The sequence below is a fragment of the Ambystoma mexicanum genome, chromosome 8 (genome assembly GCF_040938575.1).
Source record: "Ambystoma mexicanum isolate Mex_15411 chromosome 8, UKY_AmexF1_1, whole genome shotgun sequence".
Taxonomy (NCBI): Eukaryota; Metazoa; Chordata; class Amphibia; order Caudata; family Ambystomatidae; genus Ambystoma; species Ambystoma mexicanum.
In genome coordinates, this window is record NC_090929.1 from 1,673,741,815 (window position 1) to 1,673,765,001 (window position 23,187).

General features: G+C 47.2%; 1 protein-coding gene across 1 annotated transcript in view; it reads left to right on the top strand.

The window, feature by feature from the left end:
- The window catches only part of WDR11 (WD repeat domain 11), a 1,001,187-nt gene that overhangs the window by 741,561 nt on the left and 236,439 nt on the right, over positions 1 to 23,187 (top strand). Inside the window, exon 16 of the mRNA XM_069611952.1 lies at positions 15,381 to 15,528. Coding sequence (XP_069468053.1) covers positions 15,381 to 15,528 — 148 coding nt within the window. The remainder of the gene's footprint in view (positions 1 to 15,380; positions 15,529 to 23,187) is intronic.

Consider the following 23,187-nt stretch of genomic DNA (forward strand, 5'->3'; position numbering starts at 1 on the left):
GGCTGCAATAGGCAAGCGCCTCCACATTGATATTCCCTATGACTCCCAAGCTCCATTGTGGAACTTTCCGGGCATTGCCCCCTCGTATGACCCTGGCATACAGAAAGCCTGGATCCCGATCTATGCCATTACAATGAAGGCTATGTTCCCCAATGGAAGCTTCGTCACCCCCGAAGACTTCGCTGACACAGTGAGGAGGGACCAACTTGTCATGTTACAATATCATCGTATGAAAGCGGCGTTCAAGAAACGCTGGCCATCATTCCCAGCTGAGCCGCCCGAGCACCCTTGTTACCAGGCACTTCACTCACAGCATCATATAGGTGTCTCCATACTGTACAACATAGTGCAAACACATGCAAAGTCCTCCAACAATATAAAGTCCACCTGGGAAGAGGACATGGGTACAACAATAAAGGAAGGAATATGGTCCAGGTACTGCCTCCTTACAATTAAGGTCTCCCTCAATGCGGGGCTCAGACTCATACAATTCAAAATGCTCAATAAACTTCACTATACCCCTGTTAAGATGGCTAAAATCATGGTGTCCACAAACACGAAGTGTCCCAAATGCAATAACCCTCAAGCTGACTCATACCATATGTACTGGGCCTGCCCTGAAATAATTGGATTCTGGAAGACTGTAGCAAATATACTGGAAGACATTACGCAAATTCCCGCACAACTTACCCCTAAGAAATATCTGTTTGGCGACATCGGTAAATTCCCGGAAAAAACCAGGAGGCTATTCAACGTCGCATGTGTGGTAGCTAAAAAATGTATTTTGCAAAAATGGAAGAGCCCCACGCCCCCTGTGCAGAACAATTCTTAAAATCACTGGCATATGTGCACGAATGTGAAGAAGCGTACATAGGTCTGGTCCCCTCTCCATGCAGACCAAAAGAAATTTGGTCAGCGTTCGGGACTTACCTTCGCACTACCCCACCTAGCTCGGAAGAGGACGATGCCGATTGAAATGTGTGACTTAACCCCGGCAACAAACGTTTAATATCATAAATTGTGATGTTGTTTTATATAGGTATATGTATGGGAGAAAACAAAGTGTATAACATGTATATCCATTACCACGGAGTGGTTCATGCATGTGTATTGTGAATTGCAACCGAAAAATAACGTTTTTGTAAAAATAAAAAAATAAAACCTGGGAGCCTTGATGGAACTCATTTTAGAGACACAAGTAAATTCCCTAATCAAGAAATGCTTCTTTCTCCTGCAAGCAGTACACAGGATCATACCATTCCTGTAATTTGCTAACAAAACACTCACCGTCATCGCTCTTGTCATGTCTCGAGTAGACTATGCTAACAGGCTATATCTGGGCATGCCAGAACAACTCCTAACAAAACTCCCAACATATACAAAATGCGGCAGCTAGACTGCTCCTCAAATTACCTCAAAGAGAACACCTCACACCAGCGCTGAAAATGCTACACTGGCTACCAACAAAACAGCTAATCAAGTTCAAATCAATGTGCATAAAGCACGGAGCAATACTGTAGAGTAGCCCCCAACTCATACCATTGGACGACTATTCACTCTGAGTTAAAATCCCCCATGATGACAAAGCCTCTGTTTTTAGATACACAATGAGATTCAATAGCCTCAGTAATAGCCAACAGAAAATCTACCATAGATGTCACTATAGTAAACGTTCAAGACAATCAGAGACCTCTGAGCACATTCAAGCAAGTCCCACCATGTTATTTTGATACCCAGCTCACATCGCTGGCCTCGTCAAGAAATCTCACATTCAACTTCACCTCCTCAGAAGCATTCTCGCTTTCCTCACCTTCCCCCAGAAACACAACATCCCCAGAGCACTGGCTCTCTCCAAGCTTGACTATTGTAACAGCCTCCTACTTAATCTGCCTCTTTCCTCCCTATGCCCGCTTCAACTAATACAGAATAGGACTGCAAGACATATCCTTGGCCTTAAGCTCACAGACCGCATCTCTCCAGGCCTACAATATCTCCACTGGCTCTCTGTGGCTACAAGGATCATATTCCAGACCCTCTGAATTATCTACCAGGCTTTCTGGGGCCTGGGACCACACTACTTCCAACTCTCTCTCCCTTAAGACCTCCCTTCTAGAGTTCTCTGTTCCTGTAGCTCTAACTCTCTGCAAGACAAACACTTCCCCAAGCAGGAAGTCTGGGGTAGATCTCTCTCTTCAGAAGGATCCTCCCTCTGGAATGGCCTTCCTGCCCCTCTTTGTCATGAGCCAGATCGCCTTAAATTCCATAAGATCTTCCTCTCCTCCTCCTCAGTCTCCCTCCCCTGCTAGTTCCACCTGCCTCTTTGACTGGTTGCCTGACGCCCTCATCAGCCTTACTGGGGCCAGGCCATCCTTCGACCAGTCTCCCCTTCTCCTCCACCAGCACTTTCCTGCCCTTGGACACCCTTCCCCGACTAGCCTGCTGTGTGGTCCACCCCTCTCCCTCGCACAATTTGACCCACCTCCCTTCCTTTTTCCCTGAGCACTTGCCCTCCTAGGCCTCCCTGGGACTCGACCACCCACTGAGGCCCCCTCTCCTGCACTTCCCCCCGATCCCCTCGCCCTGCACTTCCCTTTACTGCACTTGCATGACCCCAATGTCACAAGGCCTAGTAGGACTGTTAGTCATTTTTCCTATGTCCCCCCCCCACCCGCTTTTTGTCTTGTGGCACTTGGAAACACTTTTTGATGTGTAGGCGCCATACAAGTGTTCAATACATAAAAATAAATTAGTAGGGTTGCTGTGTGTAGACCCAATGTAGCTCTAAACCACTCTCATTTCCTGAGAGTAAGCCTTGACTGCTCACGCTCCTTACCTTGAGTTCCTTACCTTGATTGGGTTTTGGCTAAGCTCTGTTTCTTCCCTGTTTACCATAAATCGGATGGCCTCCTAAAATCCTTCCACCGGAGCTGATTCTGCAAAACCATTTTAACACTCTGTCAGAAATGATTTTTGCAGGCAGCCCATGCAGGTTATAGATATGGTAAGAAAAGTCTGCCATCTAGAGAGCTGATGGAAGGCAAGGCAGTGCAATAAAGTGTGCCATTTTAGAGAAGTAGTTAATCACAACCATGATGCATGTGACTCCTTCAGACCGCTAAATCCACACTAAAATCTGTGGCAATTGTATGCCAAAGCCGAGGCGGAATGTCCAGTGGCTGTGAACGCCCAGCGGGTCTCTTATGTTCCACTTTCATTTGGGCAGAGATTAGAGATCCACTGTAGGGATGTACAGTCTATTCTTTATGGAATAGCAGAACTTTCTCCATCCGGTTCACTGGGGCACAAAGAAGTTGAGGTAAGGCTGGATCAATTGCTGTGTGATGCAGACCTTGTTCCAAGAGGGATATCATAGCAGCCAAGAAATGTGAAGTGGGGGAGAGAATATAACCAGGTGCTTCCTGATCCCCTGTTTCCTGCAGAGAACAGGACAAGGCTTCGCCTTTCTAATTCTGGGTTTCAGGGAGCAAGATGATGAAGACATTCTGTATAAAAAAAAAGCATGCTCATCGGTCATGTTGTCTGTTCCTGCATTGCTGGGTCAGCAAGAACTAAAGATTGCAATGGTCCATGCAAACTTCTACTCTATAGGTAGCCCCCTGCAGATGTCTGCAGATGCAAATGCTGCTTTAATTGCGAATAACTACTTCTCAATGTTGGAATAGTTTTATTACCACAGGCGAGTGTCCTGTGGTAATAAGCGACAGGGTGTTCAATGTGAGTGGTCTTTTTTTTAATAACAAGACTGCACCTATTGCTTGGTGGGCAGCATCCGTTTCCAGGATAAAAGGCAGTGCAGCATTATCTGGATGTTGTAATACTGGGTCTCTTGTAAAGGCCTGTTTGAGGGAGATCCTGAGACAACCAGCCAGAGTCTGCAGTAAAGTCATGTCAATAATTGACAGTCGATCAAGCGCTAGATTTAAGGTTGGGAGATTTTCAATTCATGTTGGCTTGTATCTTTTTGGGATCCATATGGACGTTTCCTAACTGATCATGTACTCCAGGAATTCTATTAGCTAGACATGAAACATGCACTTCTCCAATTTTTCGTATAGGTTATGTTTCCTTAGGTGCTCTAGGACTTCCTGTACATTAGACCTGTGACTACAAGTAAGGAGAAAATACCGTGCTGTCGACAAAGTATTCCCACACTGAGTAGACTATTAAATCCAAGAAGATGCTATCCATAAAGTGCTGAAAAAATGCTGTGGCATTACTGAGTCCAAAGGGCATAACTTTATACTTGTACTGCCCAAAAGGGGTTTAGGGGTCATGGTCCATTCTTTCCAGGTGTTGTTCGAACTAGATGATGGGCTGCATGGAGCTCCGGTATTGGAAGGACTCGAAAATATCCCTTATTAAAGGGAATGGATGTCAGTCCTGGACCGCATTTTCATTCAGTGACCTAAAGTCAATGAAAGGCCGAAGGTTCCTTATTTTTGGGTACGCAAAACAAGGGAGCATTTGGTGAAATAGCTCTTTAACTTCTCTGAAAGGAAATAAATACGGCAGTCGGGTAAAGGATGATCGAGAATTAGGTTAATTTCACAGTGGAAAGACGAAAAGACGAGCAGGAAGTGGAGAAAATTCTGTAATGGCAGGTTCTACAAGAGTGGGCTCGCATTTCTCCTGACAGCAATGTAAGGTACAGAAATCTGAAGCAAAAATGAAGATGCAGGTTTTCAAACTAATGTTAGGGTTATGAGCGGTAAGCCAGGGTTAAGCCAAGCACCACAGGATATATATTGCATCAAACGCTAGAATTTCTTTAAGTTGATTGATAGATACCTGAAGTGTTCTTAGCTGCACTATGACTTGGGCATGTGCTACCTGGCCCCTACCAACTGTTGGTATACCTCATGGTTGCATAGTTACTGGAAGCTCCACCATCCAGTAAGGCTAGAATTGTGATTCACTCACTGGGCTTCACTCCCGACGTCAGCCGGCTCTCCAGTACGAATGGCAGAGGGAAGCATAGGATGTTTGATTTGCTCAGTACAATCCATTGCCTACTATCCAATTCATGCCAGAGAGTGGGCCCTTCATTTTCCATCGACTGTCAAGAACATACTGAACAGTTTCTCAAAATATTTCCTGGACCCCCACAATAAATTGGCATAGGCTCCGGAGAAGATTCTCCAGCAATTGCTGTGGGTGTCATGTTAGGTGGGTTCAAGTTTGTAGATTAGGACACTTCTGCTCAGCCTATCTCAGACAGACAGTGGTCAATCTGTATGACTTTGTAACACTGTTGTCTCTGGTACATGCACCAACTAATCTTTACATTTCTCTCAGAGACACATAAAGAACAGCCCCGGCGTGTGCGTTTCCACAGAAATAACACAGGATGTATCCAATTTTGCCTTTCTTTGAAAAAATGTGTAGGATGATGCTTAAAGTTTATTGTGCAGTGATTACAAAACTCATTTCCAAGGGTCTATGTTATATTTCATGGTCCAGTTTTGGCCTACCACATTTTATGTAAGAATTGCTGGTGAGGTTGCTGTCAGTGCTTCCTTCAATTTTGTGTTCTCTTTTCAAAGACCTGCGACTTCAAAGTGTCTTCAGCACATCCCATATTTCCTGTAATGCTTCCATTTCAGACTCAACAGTATCAGTCAGTGGTCACAATCTGTCCAGCTGTAGACCCTGTTGTTCCCTTGTACCTGCTATCCGCGTCTTGAGGTGGTCCAGTGTACCATGGTATTCCTGGGCACAAGGTATGGTATGGAGGGTGGGCAGCGTGGAGAAGCAATCCCTATCCCAGGGACTGAGTGATGAATGACTTAGCCTAGGAAAGACAGAGGCCTCCGAACAGCACGTTGGAAGGACCTCATACATATTTGGTGCTGAGAAAGTGAAAAACACTGAACGTGGGCAGCCCAGATGTTAGAATGTAGGTAAGAGTAGAAGAACGTTTTGCAAAGAGGCCGAGGAGGTTGGAGCAGAAAGAAAGGGAAGCAATCAAGCAGGGCCTAAGCAGGGCATGAGCAGACTGTCAGAAAGAAGCAGAGACTAGCACTCCAGCAACCAAGCGTCACCTGCGCGAGGCTGGGGGAATTGCAATGCACCAGATTTTCTTGATGTTATTAGGGGAACCTGGCATCATAGTACGTTTCCCAACAAGACTGGCAGTTACTTGTTTGGGAAACCTGAAGGTGTCTCACCTGCAAGTCACTGGAGATCTGTCATCCAGGTGGCCAGGACACAGACATCGCTATTGGATCCAGTTCCTGGGGGTGGACCAGTGGGGGAGGATCACCTGGATGGGGGTTGTTCGGGAATGGAAGTTTCGACACCGACGGGCGAGACGCGGTACCCTATTCCCTGGAACACCATTTCCCATCCTACCCCGTAGGATATTTAGAAGCTCTACCCCGCCCCCCCCTTTTTCCAACCCAAACACTTTCTTACGTGGAGAAAGACAACGGACTAACACCAGAGCGGTTTGTCTGACATGTTCCAACACAAGGGTCAGGCAGAGCCCGGCAATTGACCAGAACCACACAGATCTGATGGCCCTTTCCCCACAGGAAACAGAGGCATAGCACGACATTACACAACAAGCAAGGTCGAACACCCAAGGGGACAGCTATTCCAGACCAGAGGTTGAAGAGGAGGAGAAAAGCGGCCAGACCTGAAAGGACGATGAGGAGGGAGTTGCCCTTGCTCTTTTCAACTCAAAACCGTGAAACATTTGATAAAGGAATTACAAGACCGGGGAGTACAGCTGGCGTGTGCTGTGACAGATGTCAACGGTGCACAGGGGCCCTCCCGCACGGATAACACAGACAGGGCGGCATGCTGGCTACCAAGGTACTGTCCTTGACTCCAGAGGCGAAACAGACAAGCGGGTTCAAAACTGCCGGTGAGTCAGAGAAAGCTGATAGCAAACCAAACTGTGTTGAGCCCAAGGTTGCAAGTTGGCAATATTATATGTGAACAAAGAACTTATGTTTTGAACTTTTGAGAAAACCGAAAGAAGGGCCAGCTGCAGAGTGGTCGGGCACCACAGGAGTGCTCATTCGAAGGAGTTTGGCTAGCCCCTTTGTTTTGTGGTGAAACTACAAGTCCCCAAAGGCCCTAGGAGAGGGTGGCGTGAGGGTCCGAGTGGTCCTACAGAGGTCACACAAAATCCTCTGTTATCGAAAGTCTCTGACCCATTGCTGAAGAAAGCTAGGGAAGAGGAACCACGCTTTCTGAAAATATGAAGTAAAACATGAACTGTGTTTAGAATCTCATGAACTGTGTTTAGAAACTCATGAACTGTGTTAACGATGGCTAAGTGAACCCGACATCGGGAAGTCAAGGGGAAAAGCTAAGAAAGTAAGTCCCAAATGTGATGAAATAAAGTGAATTGTGAAATTGGCAAAAGTGAACCCGGTTGACGGATGTTTGCAAATAGGGGTGAGATCTGATACACCCGAGAAGATTGTCTTAAGAGTGAAAGGCCTTAGTGAACCCGACGGAGGGAGGCCCAAGTTGCAAGAAGGATCCGAGCCCGGCGGAGGGAGATCCAAGGGGCGATGAGCAATCACCCACAGTACAACATCACCAAAGGAACATTTGTTTGTTAGTTATTTTGGTCGAGCAGGCCTTCTAAGGCAAGAGACTTTGGCACAAGTGACTTGGCCCGTGAAGGTCCTGCTATCGTTGAATGGAATAATGAACCATCGTGCTGGAGGGGCCCAGGAGTGTGCTGTGTTCAGAAGTCATGCCTTGTCCCGTGCTTAAAACGTGAGGCAGAGAGACCCCAGCCATAACATACTGACTTATCATTTTGTTAACACGTCTTTCTTTTCTGGTGAAAATTATCCCACACTCTTTTTGTAACTTAGTGGTAAGTTTTGGCAATATTTTTTTTTTATTTTTGGTATGCTCCCATCTTAGCTTTAGGTTTAGATTATGCGTTTGTCTCACCAATTTATACAGTTTAATAAACACCCTTGATCTGTTATCACTTGTGTCTATCTTTACTGTTGCCACCATGAGTTTCTTACACTCGGGACAACATCCCACGCTATGTGCATGCATGGAACCATGCCACTGGTCCTCCACGGTACAACCGTCGCAACACCCCCCATTTCTGGGGACCGACAAATCAAAGGATGCCGCACAAGTGGTGAGGGAACCAACCTTCTAGGCACCAACACAGGTACTGCCGCCTGGGTAGCTTCCCGTTCCTACAAAGCAAACCCACATTTTCTATACAATATTTTCATTATACAAAGCACTTACTATTCTATTGACGTATGTAACAGGGGATAACTTTGAAACAGTTTCTAAACAGCCCCCAAGGTAGCCCAAACCGGTCTCTTTACTTTGAACAATTGTTTGACATTGCTAAGGCTGGTACTCGGTTATTACTGTATAACTTTATAAGGCCTATGAAAATATATGAACTACTGCTTCCCTCCTCTGTATGCTATTGTTACAGTCTATTGTTTGAAATAATACTAGAGCTTTGTGAATTCTAAAATGGAGTGTGTATTGCCATTGTGGTATCTAACTCTGTGGTATATGTGCAAATATTGCTTTACTTACCTTATAACCGCTTTTGCTAAAGCATGTGGTTTGATACTAAATAGAGGTATTTTTCTACTTACCTATGTGGATGTTCTGATGCTTGGCAATCTCTGGTGCGTGTTAATTGTACTTTGCACCAAACCCCTGATATCCTCAGTCTCAGTCTAACCTTTCATCTGCGTTACAAAGAGAGTGTTTAATTATGACGTTTAATTCAAACTTTTGCAGGACTACTGAGATCAGCTTCCCAGAACCCTACACTAGTAGTGGTTCTAAAAACCCTCCTAACACCCACTTAAGTGGGAAGCACACTGCATCGATAGCTCCGGAACCCCTCCTTAAAAGTCAGCAACCAAGACTGATGAGGAGGCCCCCCCTGCTTTTTAGATGGAGACTGTACAGAGAAGAAATTAAAAAGGAAACATCGAAAAAGGTCCCACATTCCCGATGTGTGAAAGCTGCTTTGGACATCCTCCAAGAAGAGACATTGTCACTCTCACTCCACTTCTGGCACCTCTTCTGTGCATTTCCTCTAACCGGAGGAGTGAGAGGACTTTGGGCAGCAGATGACGGCCACCTTTTCCAAGGCACCTATTAGTTGGGTCCTTGTGGTACATCAACAGCCCCTCTGCACTTGGACAATCTAGAAGAGGCCACACCTGCATGCTTGGTTTTATTGGTGATGCTGCACCCCTCGCATGCAGTGAGGCTCTGCCCTGGCGCAGGTCTTTGTTTCAGCACCAACACCAAGCTGGAGTTCTGTCCAGCTCACAAAGCCCATTGATTCCCATTAATGACCTTTGATGATGAGGGTGACCCCATCCCTTCCCTTGGATTCAGATGTGGTGGAGGAATTCATTTCAGGACCGAGTGGTCTGGACACATTCCTGGAGCTGAGTTTAATGCAGGCATCTGCTTATGGCAAGCTGTATACATTCAGCAGGCTGTTGCTAAAATCACAAACACTTTGGTTTTAAAGCTCAGGCAACGCCACAGGTCCAGTCTGACCAGACAGACATCCTGAACTAGGTTGCCACTGAAAGAGACCTTGTCATGTAGCCTGATAACTGCTGCATGCATGAAAGCTGCCTCTCCCCCTGCTGTGGACCGGGACATGTACAGAAGCGTTGATCTACTCCTGTGGATCAGGAATGACCCCATGTCTGAGCCTTGTTGGTTCAATCCTGTATTGTGGGCCAAGTCAGACAGTTTCTCAACTTTGCCCCAGAGTGTACTATCAAAGGTTTGAATGCTTTTGTTTGCAAGGTGTTTGCTTCAGTCAGACTGGCTTTGAGGACTTTGAATGCCACCTGTGCCCTGGCCAAGTACATGCACTTCTTGTGAAGTGTAATGTCTGAAATTGTGTGTAATGCCCAGATGCCGGAAATGAAAGAGGGATTTACTTCCCTGTCAGTGACGGGAAAGAGGTAGGCTGTAACATCCTTCCATCAGGTCTCGACGCAGCTGACTGAAGCTGTGTCCATGTGTACATGGTCTCATTTGCATCCATTATTGGATGCAGACACATGGGTTTTACCCGACATCCAGGCAAAGCTTCTTGCCATGCCCTTCCATGTCAACAACCTTTTTGGGTTCAGCGCCGATGAGTCTCTGGAGAGGTTTAAAGCCGCCATGGCCAGGGCCCAAGTCCCCTGGCTCAGCCATCTATAAACAGCTTGTCTCTACTCTCTCCAGGGTTGGGTCCTTTTGAAACTCTTCTTTCTTTGCCAACTGTGACATGGACCAGGCTCCCTCCTGCAAGAGGACCCAGTGTGGTGCAGAAGAGTGCAGAGGCATGGTGTTGACTCGACCAACTACTCTTCTGCAACCCGGATCAAAAACTCTCCTGAATTGTCCTTTACCCAGTCCTCACCAGCAGGGCGTAGGGACAGGTTGGCCATGGTTTTCAGGAGAATGGCAACACACCACTTCTTATAGCTGGGCATTATAGGTCGCCTTTCAGGCTATTGCTTTCAGTTCAAGCAACGCTCACCTGATTGTCCTCCTCACCCCTCCCTGCGCTTTCTCAAAATTACCCCCTGCTGAAGGAGATAAGCTAACTTCTTGATGAGCGCCATGTTATATGTTCCATTATTTATATGGCGCTAAAGCCCTCGAGCGTCCAGCTGCTGATCGATACAGAAAGGATTGAGAAGGCACTTTGAGATTAGACATTACATGAAGAACCTATTTTTCAAAGGTTTCTTGAGAGAAGTGCGTCTTTCCTCTTTTCGCATGTATTCAGACAATTTGTTCCATGCTCGTGCTGCCAATACCGGCAAGGACCAACCTCTTCCCTGGGCTCTTCTTATGTGGTGAACTTTCAAAAAATTGTCTTTTGCTGATCGCAGGTCTCTCGTAGGTTGGTATAATTCCAACCTGTCTCTAAGATATTGGGGGGCTATCCCCAATATACACTTGTGAGCAAGAGTCAGTATCTTAAAGGCAACCCTAGCTGCTGCAGGTTGCCAGTGTAGCTCTTTCCTAGCTACTGATACTGGATCATTCCTCGTTAATTTGTAAACAATACGTACCGCTGCATTCTGGGTTTTCTGAAGTTTGTATGGACTATTTACTCACTGCTCTCAAAAGGGAGTTACAGTAGTCCAACCATGAGAGAATAATAGCTCTCACCATCTTAGCACAGTTCTCGTTTGTGATCATTGGTCTGACTAACCTTAAAACTCAAAGGTAGTGATTGGTATTTCTTACTATCAATTGGACACGTGCTTCACCATTAAGATGTGTCTCCATGTAGACGCCTAGAGCCTTGACCTTGGTTGCTACTAAAATCTGGTTCTCTTCTATAGAAAAACTTCCATAGGCTTTCCTGCTTGATTGGTGCCATAGATCATTAGCTCAGTTTTTGCTGCATTCAAACACAGCCAGTTTGTGGACATCCAACTCTTAATTTCCTGGTATGTTTTTGAGCTTCACTTGATCCTCAATATAACTTCCACTTAGTTCCATAGTGAGTTGAAAGTCACCCGCGTAGTTGGTGAAAAACAAGCCTAATCTCTCCAGCTCCTGGCGCAATGGCTGAATATATATGTTAAAAAGCAGGGGCTACAGACAGCCCCCCTGGGGGACTCCACACACCAAAAGAGCTGCCTCATATGCATTATCTCCCCAATACACCTTTGATCTGCGTCCCTCCAGAAATGATCTCACCCAAATTATCGTTTCCTCTGAGAGCCCCCCTATAACCCTCCGCCTCTCCAATAGTATGATGATCTAGGATGGCAAAAGCTGCTGAAAGATCTAAGAGGGTCAGCAACCCTAAACAGCTTTTTTCCAAGGCTTACAGCATTTGCGTTTGTAGATCGACCAAGGCACTCTATGTGCCGTGGGAGCAACTAAAACCTGATTGTTTCCTATGGAACATTCCAGCTACTTCATATATATTTGAAGCTGTGTAGTTGCACCCTTGTCCACCAATTTGAGAAAGAACACAAAGTATTAGTGATCGGCTGCAGATTTGTTGTATCCATCGGATCAAGGCCCTGTTTCTTCAGCAGGGGAGTGACTGCCACATCTTTCAGAAGTTGCGGAATAGAACTATGCCTAAAGGATGAATTAACAAATCTACAAAGTTATGGAATAAAATGTCTTGATGTTCTAAAATGACTTTTGAAGGGAAAAGGTCTCCTGGACAATTGGTCGGATCCATGCTTTTGAGATTTACTTTGATTTCCTGCGTGGTTGTCTCCTTAAACCTGAAGCCACTGGAAGGTGTCCCTAGATTTGGGACCCTTTGCCCCTCGTCTAATCTATTTTGCTGTTCCTCCCTGGAATTTGTATCTACCGTGGCTATTTTCAGCCCTGCCATTTCCTTCCTAATCTTGTCTGAGCGAGCGACAGTTTATCAATGAACGCTTGTTATGCTTCTTTGCAGTCCTCCTTGGAGGGATTTATGTTCTGCGGTTTTTCCCAAAATTTAAAAACTCTTAAAACTTCTTTTGTTCGATTCCCAGCTTTATTATTTAGGCATTATAATGATTGAGTTTAACTTCTGTGATCCTTTCTTTATATTCTTTTTCTTTGCCTTTCCACGCTATCTTTTTAGTGGTATTTCGGTCTTTCAGCCAGGCATGCTCAGCTTGTTTTTTTTGCAATTAGCTGTGCTAACTCTGTGGAAAACCATTCATGATGGTTTGGCTTTTCCTTCGGCACTTCTTCACTTACTAGGGGCAAGTCTATCCAATAGCTGTGTCATATCTCCATTATAGCTATCAATAAGAGTATCTGGATGGTCTGAGTCCTTGGTTTTTATCCACCAGGCATCCATGCACTCTGCCAAGTCTCCTGCTGTAATTCTGCAATCATTTCTGCCTAATACCTTACGTGGTTTTTCGTGTTCGTGTTGGTGTTTGAACGGGGAGGGGAGCATTACTTGACATCTAATTGAAGCATGATCGGACCCCACACACAGGGTAGTTATTACCTCTGTCAGTGGAATATTGTCACTGGCAACCCAACCTAAGACATTAGGCCTCATTACAAGTTTGGTGGTAACCTTGCCGGAATGAAATGCTCCCCATTCCCATTTGAGCCCTATAGGGAATGGGGTGGTCTGATGCACCGGCACCATTCAGAATGGTGCCGGTGCATCTGACATGCTCTACTTGCGGGTGCTTGTACACCTGCCAGGTCAGACCTGGCGGGCGGGAAGGCATCCGCGAGCAGAACTCGTAATTTGCCGGTCCGGTAACAACGGTACCAGCAAGTTTACTGGTACCGTTGTTACCGGACCGGCAAACTTATAATGAGGCCCATTACCTTTAATGTTTGTGGGCTCAGAATTATAAACCATGATGTTCTCATTATTGTAGAGAGTCTCTAATTCTATGGCTTTTTTATCTTTACAGTCCCCTCTCCAAAGGTTCAAATCCCCCAGTAAGATAACTGCAGAATTTGGTGTTTGCATTAGCGATAATAAATTGATAAGATCTTCATTGAACGTCATGGAGTCCCCAGGAGGCCAATATAGCAATAAAAGTTGATGCTATAGTTATGATTGAGGATGACCTTTGTATGAAGTAGATCACATCTCTCAGATAGAGATGGTGCCTTCTTTAGAGGTGGGAAGAGGCTGGTACTACCTTTATTTTCTCGTACAGAAGAAGAATGGGGCCAGTTTCCCCACCATGGAACTGAGACTACTGAATTTGTACCTGTGCAAGGACAAGTTTAAGGTGGGCACCATGACTCAGATCCTTCGGGTCCTTCAATGGTAGAACTGGTCATTGTCACTGGACCTACAGGCCACCTACTTCGTTATGTGCCGATCCATCTGAAGCCCTGAAGTGCCTGTGATTCATGGTTGGTACACCTATTACCGGTTTAAGGTCCTAGCCTTTGGCCGTTCCTCCCCTCTGCCTCAACAGTCTTCATCACACTATTGGCTGTGGTGGCCGAGCGTCTCAGGACGGACTGGGTTACACTTGTGTTGATGTGGGAATTTCGAAGAGGAAGCTTAAGCAGGGCTTGAGTGGAGACGGAGACAAAAGGGGACATGGACGCGCAGGAGGTGGTTGGTGACCACTGTTGTTGGGGGGCGATCAAGGAGCTAGGGAAGGAGGTGGCAAGCTATCAATTAAGAAGCTGGTTAGTTGGGCAGACCAGGAGGCTACAAGGTGGCTGGGATGGTTAAAGGCAGGTACTAGGAGCAGGAGGCGGGGCTTCAGAAGAGGGGCAGAGAGGATTGCAATGAGAGAAATGTCATAGTCCCAGGAAGAATAGGCACTCAACTCTCAGAAACGTCCTTGGAGGAATGGGAAAACATGCTGCAAAGCAAATTATTTATCAACAACCTGTGAAAGAGAGCAGGCGATGTGTCCGATCCCATACTGAGGAAAACCAACCCAGGGTTCAGGGGCCTAACAAACCTGCAAAGTATATTGATAAATGAGAAGGGTGTGGAAGTCCACAAAACCTGGACATAAACCCTGTAAACCTACATTGAAGAAGGTGAGATTGTATCACACCAAGCCCACCCATCCCCCACCTCGAGAGTATGTACTTTTTTATCCCATTCGTTTATTTTCTAGTGTGATAACCAATACAGAGATTACAAATCACTTCTGGCATTCAACCTGTTTTGCTGTTTTGTATTTCCAGCTTGGTAATGACACAGTACGTTACTATATTTGTAGTTACAGGTCCATACAGAGTAAGGTGGAAGAGCTGTATGGAAGAAATGTGATGTGCCTTATTTCGTTGTTTAATTTGTACAGATAAATCCGATCTACATTTTTGGTAACTTGTGCATACCACTGGTATCGGATCTCCCAAAAGTTACACGGGTAGCTTATAAAGTCAACTTACGTTTTCAGCTGTGCAGTGTTTGTACATTTAAATTGTACACACACTGCATAGTCTATGGCATACACAAGTTGGATAGAAAAAACAGGCACCAGAGCTAAATGCTTCACACCATGTTTGGTGCAACCGCAGAAAAACGGACGGGGCACTGTCGGAAGCCGGTCATTGTGCAGGTGCCTAGTACATGAAGAAAATACCCAAATACTCTGTACATGCACTTATTTTACATGAAGCTAATTAAATTCACCTGGATCTGGAATCACTTCAGGTCTAGACAAGTTCACAAAGAAATATAAAAGGGATGTGTCTATTATAAATTCATTTTATTCCATCGCTGTTGTGATGCATTTGCTAAAAAGACATGTAACAAAAAAATGTCTTATAATGCCACAAGGCCTGTCACTTAGATATCAGTGTGTTAAACTGAATGGCTGCTGGAGCAAATAGAAGAAAGCATATTTTGCTGAAAGAACGCAAATGTAACTGCACCCTTTCTTTCTTTACATCAGTTTACTGCAGGAGGCTGAGAGCAAATCAGAACTGAGCCAAAACATTTCCGCCCGCGAGCACTTCGTCTTCACAGACGCGGATGGACAGGTGTATCATCTGACTGTGGAGGGCAACTCTGTTAAGGACAGCGCCCGGATCCCACCAGATGTAAGTCCGGTCCATGTGTCGGGAGGGCGCAGTAATAATGTACTGGGCCAAGTCAGGTGCATGTGTGGGGAGGGCACAGAAATGATGTACTAGGTCAAGTCCGGTCCATGTGTGGGTAGGGCACAGTAAGGATCTACTAGGCCTTGCCAGGTCCATATGTGGGGATGGCACAGTAATGGTGTACTAGGTCAAGTCAGGCCCATGTGTGGGGAGGGCACAGTAATGTTGTACTAGGTCAAGTCCGGTCCATGTGTGGGTAGGGCACAGTAAGGATCTACTAGGCCTTGCCAGGCCCATGTGTGGGGAGGGCACAGTAATGTTGTACTAGGTCAAGTCAGGCCCATGTGTGGGGAGAGCACAGAAATGATGTACTATGTCTTGTCAGTTCCATGTGTGGGGAGGGCACAGACATGATATACTAGGCCTTGCCAGGTCCATATGTGGGGAGGACACAGTAATGGTGTACTAGGTCAAGTCAGGCCCATGTGTGGGCAGGGCACAGTAATGGTGTACTAGGGCAAGTCAGGCCCATGTGTGGGGAGGGCACAGTAATGTTGTACTAGGTCAAGTCAGGCCCATGTGTGGGGAGAGCACAGAAATGATGTACTATGTCTTGTCAGTTCCATGTGTGGGGAGGGCACAGAAATGATGTACTATGTCTTGTCAGTTCCATGTGTGGGGAGGGCACAGACATGATATACTAAGTCTTCAGCTGCATGTCTAGGGGGACGTCCCTGAGTGCTAACTCTGCGGTTCTTGTGTTCCGGGCACACAGTCAGCTTCTAGATGATACCTTTTTAATTGAGTATGGGTTTGAAGATGTATAGATAGTAGTGGGCAGTGTTGTAGCAGGCAAGAAATACAATCATCTCTTGCTGCTTTACTAAACGCAGTGCACTCGCCCTACTCACTCTTGTGCCCCTACTGTAAGTCCCCTTTTCCCACACTTTTGGGAGGACGGGGTCATTTCAGGTGTGAACACCAGAGCACATTCTGGCCAGCCCAAGGACAGGGAATCATTATTCATGAATCTCAGAAAAGCTTTATTCCCTCCGCCCACTGGCTACAATCTCCTGGAATGTTCCTGCCAAATCATTTCTTGTTTTCCCCGTTTATAAATTGACTTCACAGAAGGCAAACTTTACAGGTGGGTTTCTGAAAAATGGGGACTGTGGAATCAACAGTACAAGCAAGAGTCACTGTAGTGAGTATCTTGGATTCACCCCTAAACTCAGCTACCCTTTCGCCTGACTGTTGGCAACATTTCATAAAGAACATAAAATTGATATTTAGGGCGTCAAACACTCAGCTGAGTCTGAATGCTTGGAAGTGTACAATAGCACTATAACTTTGCGGAGCAGCCATATACGCATTCCTAACACTAATTGACGAAGGTGACCAAAGTGGCTGCTTATCTATGTGTACAAAGTGCAGGCACTTTTCTCTGCTCAGCGGTTGCAGTCATTCAGTATAATTGAACAAAATAAGCTGCTAAAAGCCTATGAGTCTGCCTCCTGGTCCAGTTGTGTTCCTAGACAGAGTTGTGCTTGATACATCAGGCTTGCAGATGCTATAGACTCTTTTTGACAGATGGGCAAGCAAGGATGAGGCCTGCTTGTTTTGGTTGTAGGTACATGAAGCACCAAAACATTCCTTCCTGGTCGCTACCAAATTGTCTTTGTTTCTGTTGGGGTTGTTTGTGAAAATATTATTTTTATCTGTCTTGTGAATAATGCATTTTACTTTGTTGTTTTTAACACTGGCTTGGTGCTCCTGCAAGACATTCCTGATATTGTTTCTGCTTGTTTTCTCCAGATATGTGAATGTTTTAAGTTGGCAGTGTTTAAACACTGTTTTCATGGGTGTAAAATCATTCGTCATTGACCAACACTGGGACATGGCCCTCTATACCTCACTGCAATCCCTCGTCTAACCACTAACCTCATCAGTAGATTACCGAATACTGGCTCACAAAATGTCTGCACGACCATGACTCTGCTACTTTATCTCCTACTCTCCCCACCCCCTCTCTCACTAAGTCTGAAATGAAAAAACACAAAACAGACATCTTGCGTGCAAACCCTGGCCTTCCCATCGCAGACACCTACATCAGAGTAACATCCAGAGAGGTCTTGACTGATATCCTCTTCTCGGTCCTCACTTCAGATCTTTGGACTCCTCCTCTCTACTCTCTTCCCTTTGACTTCCTCTCCCATTAACAGTGGGACCAAGCGGGATGTCCTCTTGGCTGGCTTCTCATCCTCACGCTGCATTGTTAATGTCTACAGCACTGGCACTATCCTGGTTCAGGGTCCTCAACCCAACCTCCTCCTCTTTGACTTGATACTTCTGTCCCTCATTAACTTCCTTCCTTCTCCTGCCTCTTCCCTCACCACTCTCACCGACCCTCTTCCCCTGAAAGGAGTACCATGCCCATGTACTCCTCCTCAGAAAACCATCAAGGGCAGAGACCACATCCATCTGACAACTCTTAACGCCCACTCTGCCAACAAACACTCTGCTGACATCTGCCTCCTTCTTGAAGACACTGGCCTCGACTTTCTCGCTTTCACCGAGACTTGGTTCATTGCCTGCTCAGTCACTGCTTTTGACTCCCTCCTCCCTGTTGGCTTCAAAATCATTTCCAAGCCTTGCCCTCACCTTGATCTGTCCGGGGTGGGTTTCTGCTTCCATCGTACCCACCCAACTCTATACTTCCTTTTAGAGCCTGGTCTGCAAATTGGCCAACTCCCCCGCCTCCACTGACCATTGATAACATCTACCGGCCTCCAGGTGCTACCACTCTGTTCCTCTCTGAATGGGCGGATTTCTTCTCCTTATTTTTATCCACTTCCAACCTCCTTCTCTTGGCTGACTTCAACATCGAATTGCCTCAGCATCAATTCTTTTCATTGACCTCTGGACCTCTGCACCTCTCTCTCCCTCTCCATCCTCCCCTCCGGTCTAACCCACTCAGCTGGACACACCCTGGACGCCATCATCCACTCTGACCTCTCGCTCGCTTCCCCTTTGGTCACCCCTCTCTCCTGGTCAGTCCATGCTCTCCTCTCCTCCCACCTGGGTCCCTTTGGCCCTCCTACTGCGTCCAGAAAAGCCCTGCCAACCTCATTCTCGAACAATCGCCCTATGAAACGAGTGTCAGCCGCTGCCTTTGCTTCTACCTTCGTCCTCTCCTACCTCAGACTCCACCACTGACTCTGCTCTCAGCAATCTTCACTCAGCAGGCACCAATACCCTTGACATCCTTGCCCCAGTCATGAGGATCCGCCTGAAAACTGCTTCTAAGCGTAACAGCTGGTATGACTCCAAACTTGCAGCCCTGAAACAAAAGTGCAGAGTAGCGGAATTGAAGTGGCAAACCTTAGGTTCACCCTCTAACAAACTTGCCTGCCACCTGCTCCAAAAGCAGTACAGACTCGCCATCCGTGCCAAGACAAGGGCCCACATTCAGGCGTGGGTAGTGGGTGCATCCAATAACACGGCTGAACATTTAAAAATCTACAGGGAGCTAGCCAACCCTTCCACATTCTGGTCCTCCCCTCTTCCTTCCCAGGCCCTATGCAATGCACTGGCCACACACTTTGCATCCAAATCTCAGGACATACTGAACACCCCTGTTGCTCACCCACCAAACCCATCCCATGCCCCTTTGCCTCCCCTGGTCACTCCCCTCCTCCTTTCCCCTTCTCTTCCGTCACCCCTGTCACACCCAAAGAAGTTACCAGAGTTGTTTGCTCCATGAAGGCTTCTTTCAAACAGGTTCCCCCCTGGTCGCCTAGAACCTTCAAGGACAACATTCTCTCTTGCCCCCACAATTTCTGTTTTCTGCAACCACTCTTTCACCACTGGATCTTTCCCCTCCTCCCTCAAGCACTCCCTTGAGCGCCCACTATTGAAAAAGCCTTCAGCAGACTCTACCTGTCCAGCCAACTACTGCCCTATTTCAATCGCCCCATTCCTGAGGATACGGCTGGAGAAGCTGGTCTTGCCCCAACTCAACTCGCACACTGAACTTGTTGGTGGTCTACACGATCATCAATCTGGATTCCGAGCATCCAGAGGCACAAAAACTGCTCTTCTGAACATCTGTGAAGAACTACTTGCATCCTTGTACTCCAACTCCCCAGCTGTCCTCATTCTACTTGATCTCTCTTCTGCCTTTGACACTGTCAACCATTTGACCCTCATACAAAGGCTCCATGATACCCTTGGTATCTCGGAACGGGCACTGGAATGGCTGGCCTCTTTCCTAACTGACCGCTCTTGTCATCCTGGGTACCTTCTCCTCTCCTACCTCCTTCTCCACCTGTGGTGCCCCCCCCCCCCCCAGCGATCTATCCTCTACCCCTGGCTCTTTAATATCTACCTTGCTCAGCTGGCACACCTCATGTCCTCGTTCGCCCCAACTTCCAGTGTTATGCAGACAACACTAAACTCTTTTTCAGACTTCCTGCTGACTCACTCGTACCTTCCTTCATCCCTAACTGCCTGTCTGCCATCCAGGCTTGGTGCTCTTCCAGTTATCTCTGCCTCAATGCCAGCAAAACTGAGATCCTTCCGATTGGGACCCCTGCTCCCTCCTTCTTCCCTTCTCTCTGGCTTCCCACCTTGGGTTATCCCCCCTGCTCCTTCTACTGACCCCAGAAACCTTGGAGTCATCTTTGACTCCTCTTTATCGTTCCTCCCTCACAAGCAGGAAATTGCCAAGAAGTCCCACTTCCAACTCTTCATTCTCAAAGGAATTCTACCTTTTCTTGCTTTCACATTATCTGCAACTCCCTCTTACCAAATACTCTCCTTCTAGACCTCTACGCTCCTCTGGCACCCACTCTCTGTGTGTAAAGCGTTTAGCTAAACGGAGAGCAGGAGGTTGTTTGCTTCCCTCAGGTGGATTCCTCCTTTGGAACAGCCTCCCCCTCTCTCTGAGTCTTGAGCAGGAACTTCTTAAGTTCCAAAAGCACCTCAAGACTCTCCTATTTTCCTCCTCCTTCCCTTCTTCCTTCCTCTGCTAATCTCAGTTGCTGTGATTGGTGTCTTGGACCCTTATGCATCCTCGGGGCCTCTGACCATTCACACCCAATCTCCCCAGCTTCTGTTTTCCTTCAGCACTTGCCTTTGCACACCCTCCACACTGGAGATTTGCACTTTCTACCCAACTCGGTTCCTGGCAGCTAGCACTTACCATACCTTGCACTTCATCTGTGGCTCACCCTCGAGCATGGACACCACAACACCCACCCCACTACCCACTTACTTGCTGCACTTGCACATTCTGAACATTCACAAGGCATAGTAGGTTTGGCCGTCCCTTCCCCCACTGTATTTTATGTATTTTAATTATACTGCTATCCCATGTTACCTCCCTGCTGCCCTGTAGGTGCTTTGAAACAGAATGTATTTCCTGAATAAACGCCTAGCAAGCAAACAATAAATACATTTCCAAAGGGAAGGGAGGGAAGGAGGGAGGGAGAAAGAGGGAGAGAGGGAGAGAGAGGGACGGAGAGAAACTAAAAATAAAAAAATAAAACACGATATAACTGGCATTAAGGCAGAGATCGTTGGCGGCACACCATTCCTGAATTGCGGCTAGACAGTCTGGTATGAGAGAAGAAGTCGAGGTGGCTGAGGGGAGCCTGAAAGAGAGCTGATGCCAGACTGGTGGTCATGGAGGCAACCAACAGACTTTGTGTAGAAACATTGTCAGGGGAGAAGAGAGGAAAGGAGGAGAAAGGAGGAGGAGAGACAGCCTCAGACGGGCCAGGAGTGGTAGAGGAAGAGAGGGTGGACAGGATGTTCTGAGTTTTAGTAGTGAAATGAGAGGGGAAGGTTGTGCAGAGGGCCTGGGAGGGAGCAGAAGAGGTAGAGACTGCAGCAGGATTGGCCAGCTCCTGGCAGATTTTGAAAAGTTTGGCCGAGTTGTTAGATGCCACTGAGATGCAGGCTTCTTAGAGAGGACAGAGAGTCTGTACTGCCTTTGGAGCAGGCAGCAGGCCAATTTGTCGTGGGGGGGGGTGCGCGCCCAAGGCCCTCCACTTCCTCTCTGCCGCCCTACACTTGTGTTTGGGTAGCGAGGTCGGAATCGTACCAAGAGTTGCACTTGGATATGGGCTTCAAGCGGATCCTCATGACGGGGGCAAGGACATTCATGGGGGGGGTGGGAGGGAGGGAGGGAGAGTGAGAGAGGGAGGGAGGGGGGAAGAGAGGGAGAGAGGGAGGGGGAGGGAGAGAGAGGCGCGCGCGGCAGGCATTCAAAGGAGGAGTAGTGCTGTATTGATAGAATCAGGGATCCACTCTAGGGAAATCAAGGCTACACCCCCACCAGGACGGTTGGTTATGGGTTCAGGGAGGATCCTGTAGCCATCGGGAAGGAGCGTGTCAACACTTGTGATGAAGCTGGCCGAGAACATCCAAATCAAGCACTTCCAGGAGATGTCATAGGAGTGTTTGACAGCTGAACGAGAGGTGAGCGTAGCGATGTGGAGCAGGTTGCCACATTTGAAGGACTTCTGGGGATGGGTACAGGCCAGAGGTACACCCTACGGAAATCTTGGAGGTGCCCAAGGATGGGCAGAGGAGGAAGGAAGAGAAGGCAGGGTAGTCAGAGAGGGAGAAGAGTGGCAGAGGAGGGAGGCAACAGTGTTGCCAGAGAAGCATCAGGGTGTGCCAAGGAGGCGGCAGAGGAGCCAGAGAGGGTAAGAAAGGATAGCAGGAGACGAAATTCAGTTGATAAAATGCGGGAAGCGTCTATCAAAGAGGAGGAGATTGGCCTGATGGCCCTGGATCAAGACAGTGCCATTTTAGTAGACATTAATGATGGTCTTGGAGGAGTGGAAGTGGGCCAGGAGGGCTTCCCACTGGGTGCCACCATTAACTGGAGAAGAGGAAAAAGGAGAGAGAACAGAGACCGTTTGGGGGTCCATAGGCCTGGAGAGGGAACAACAAAGAGTATGTCGGTAAGGGTCTGTCTGGAGGAAGCACTGGTGTAGGTATCAGCAATAGGGAGGCCTGGGTTGGTTCCATGTGAAGGTGGGGCTTTGGCGCATGAGGAATGTGGCCAGCCCGTGGGCTTGCATCTGATTTCTTAAACTTTTGGGATTTGGATGTGGTGAGAAATCAGTCTATTCCGGACCCGACTCTGTTGTGAGGCTGGTGGCTAAGTGGCTCAAAATGTGGTTGTGGAAGAGGTAATCCCCTTTGTACAGATGTAAATCTATGTGTTAAGCACAGGTGTTCCCTGGCGGAAGACAAAAGCAGTATTGCATATACGTGAAGCTGGGTGGTCGACCTCTCAAGTAGTTCACCACAACCGCTCGCCCCTTATTCCTGCCTATTAGCAGCTGCATCGAGTTGACAGGTTCTGGAATTTCAATGTAGTGTCCCAGCAAGCAGGTAGCATTGGTGGGCAGCCAACTTGAGATAAGGGGGGGGGGGGGCCGCCGTACACCACTCAAAACGAACAAGCTTCAGCAGCAAGCCAAGATCATTGGAGATCTACAAATCTGAACTTGGTTTCTTGGAGGAAGCCCCTTAATTGACAGATAAATCTCCTCACTTCTTTCTCATAACAATAACCAACATGCAATTGCCCAGCATTTTGGTGCTGGACTGCCCCAGGGCAGGACAAAGACTGATATGTTT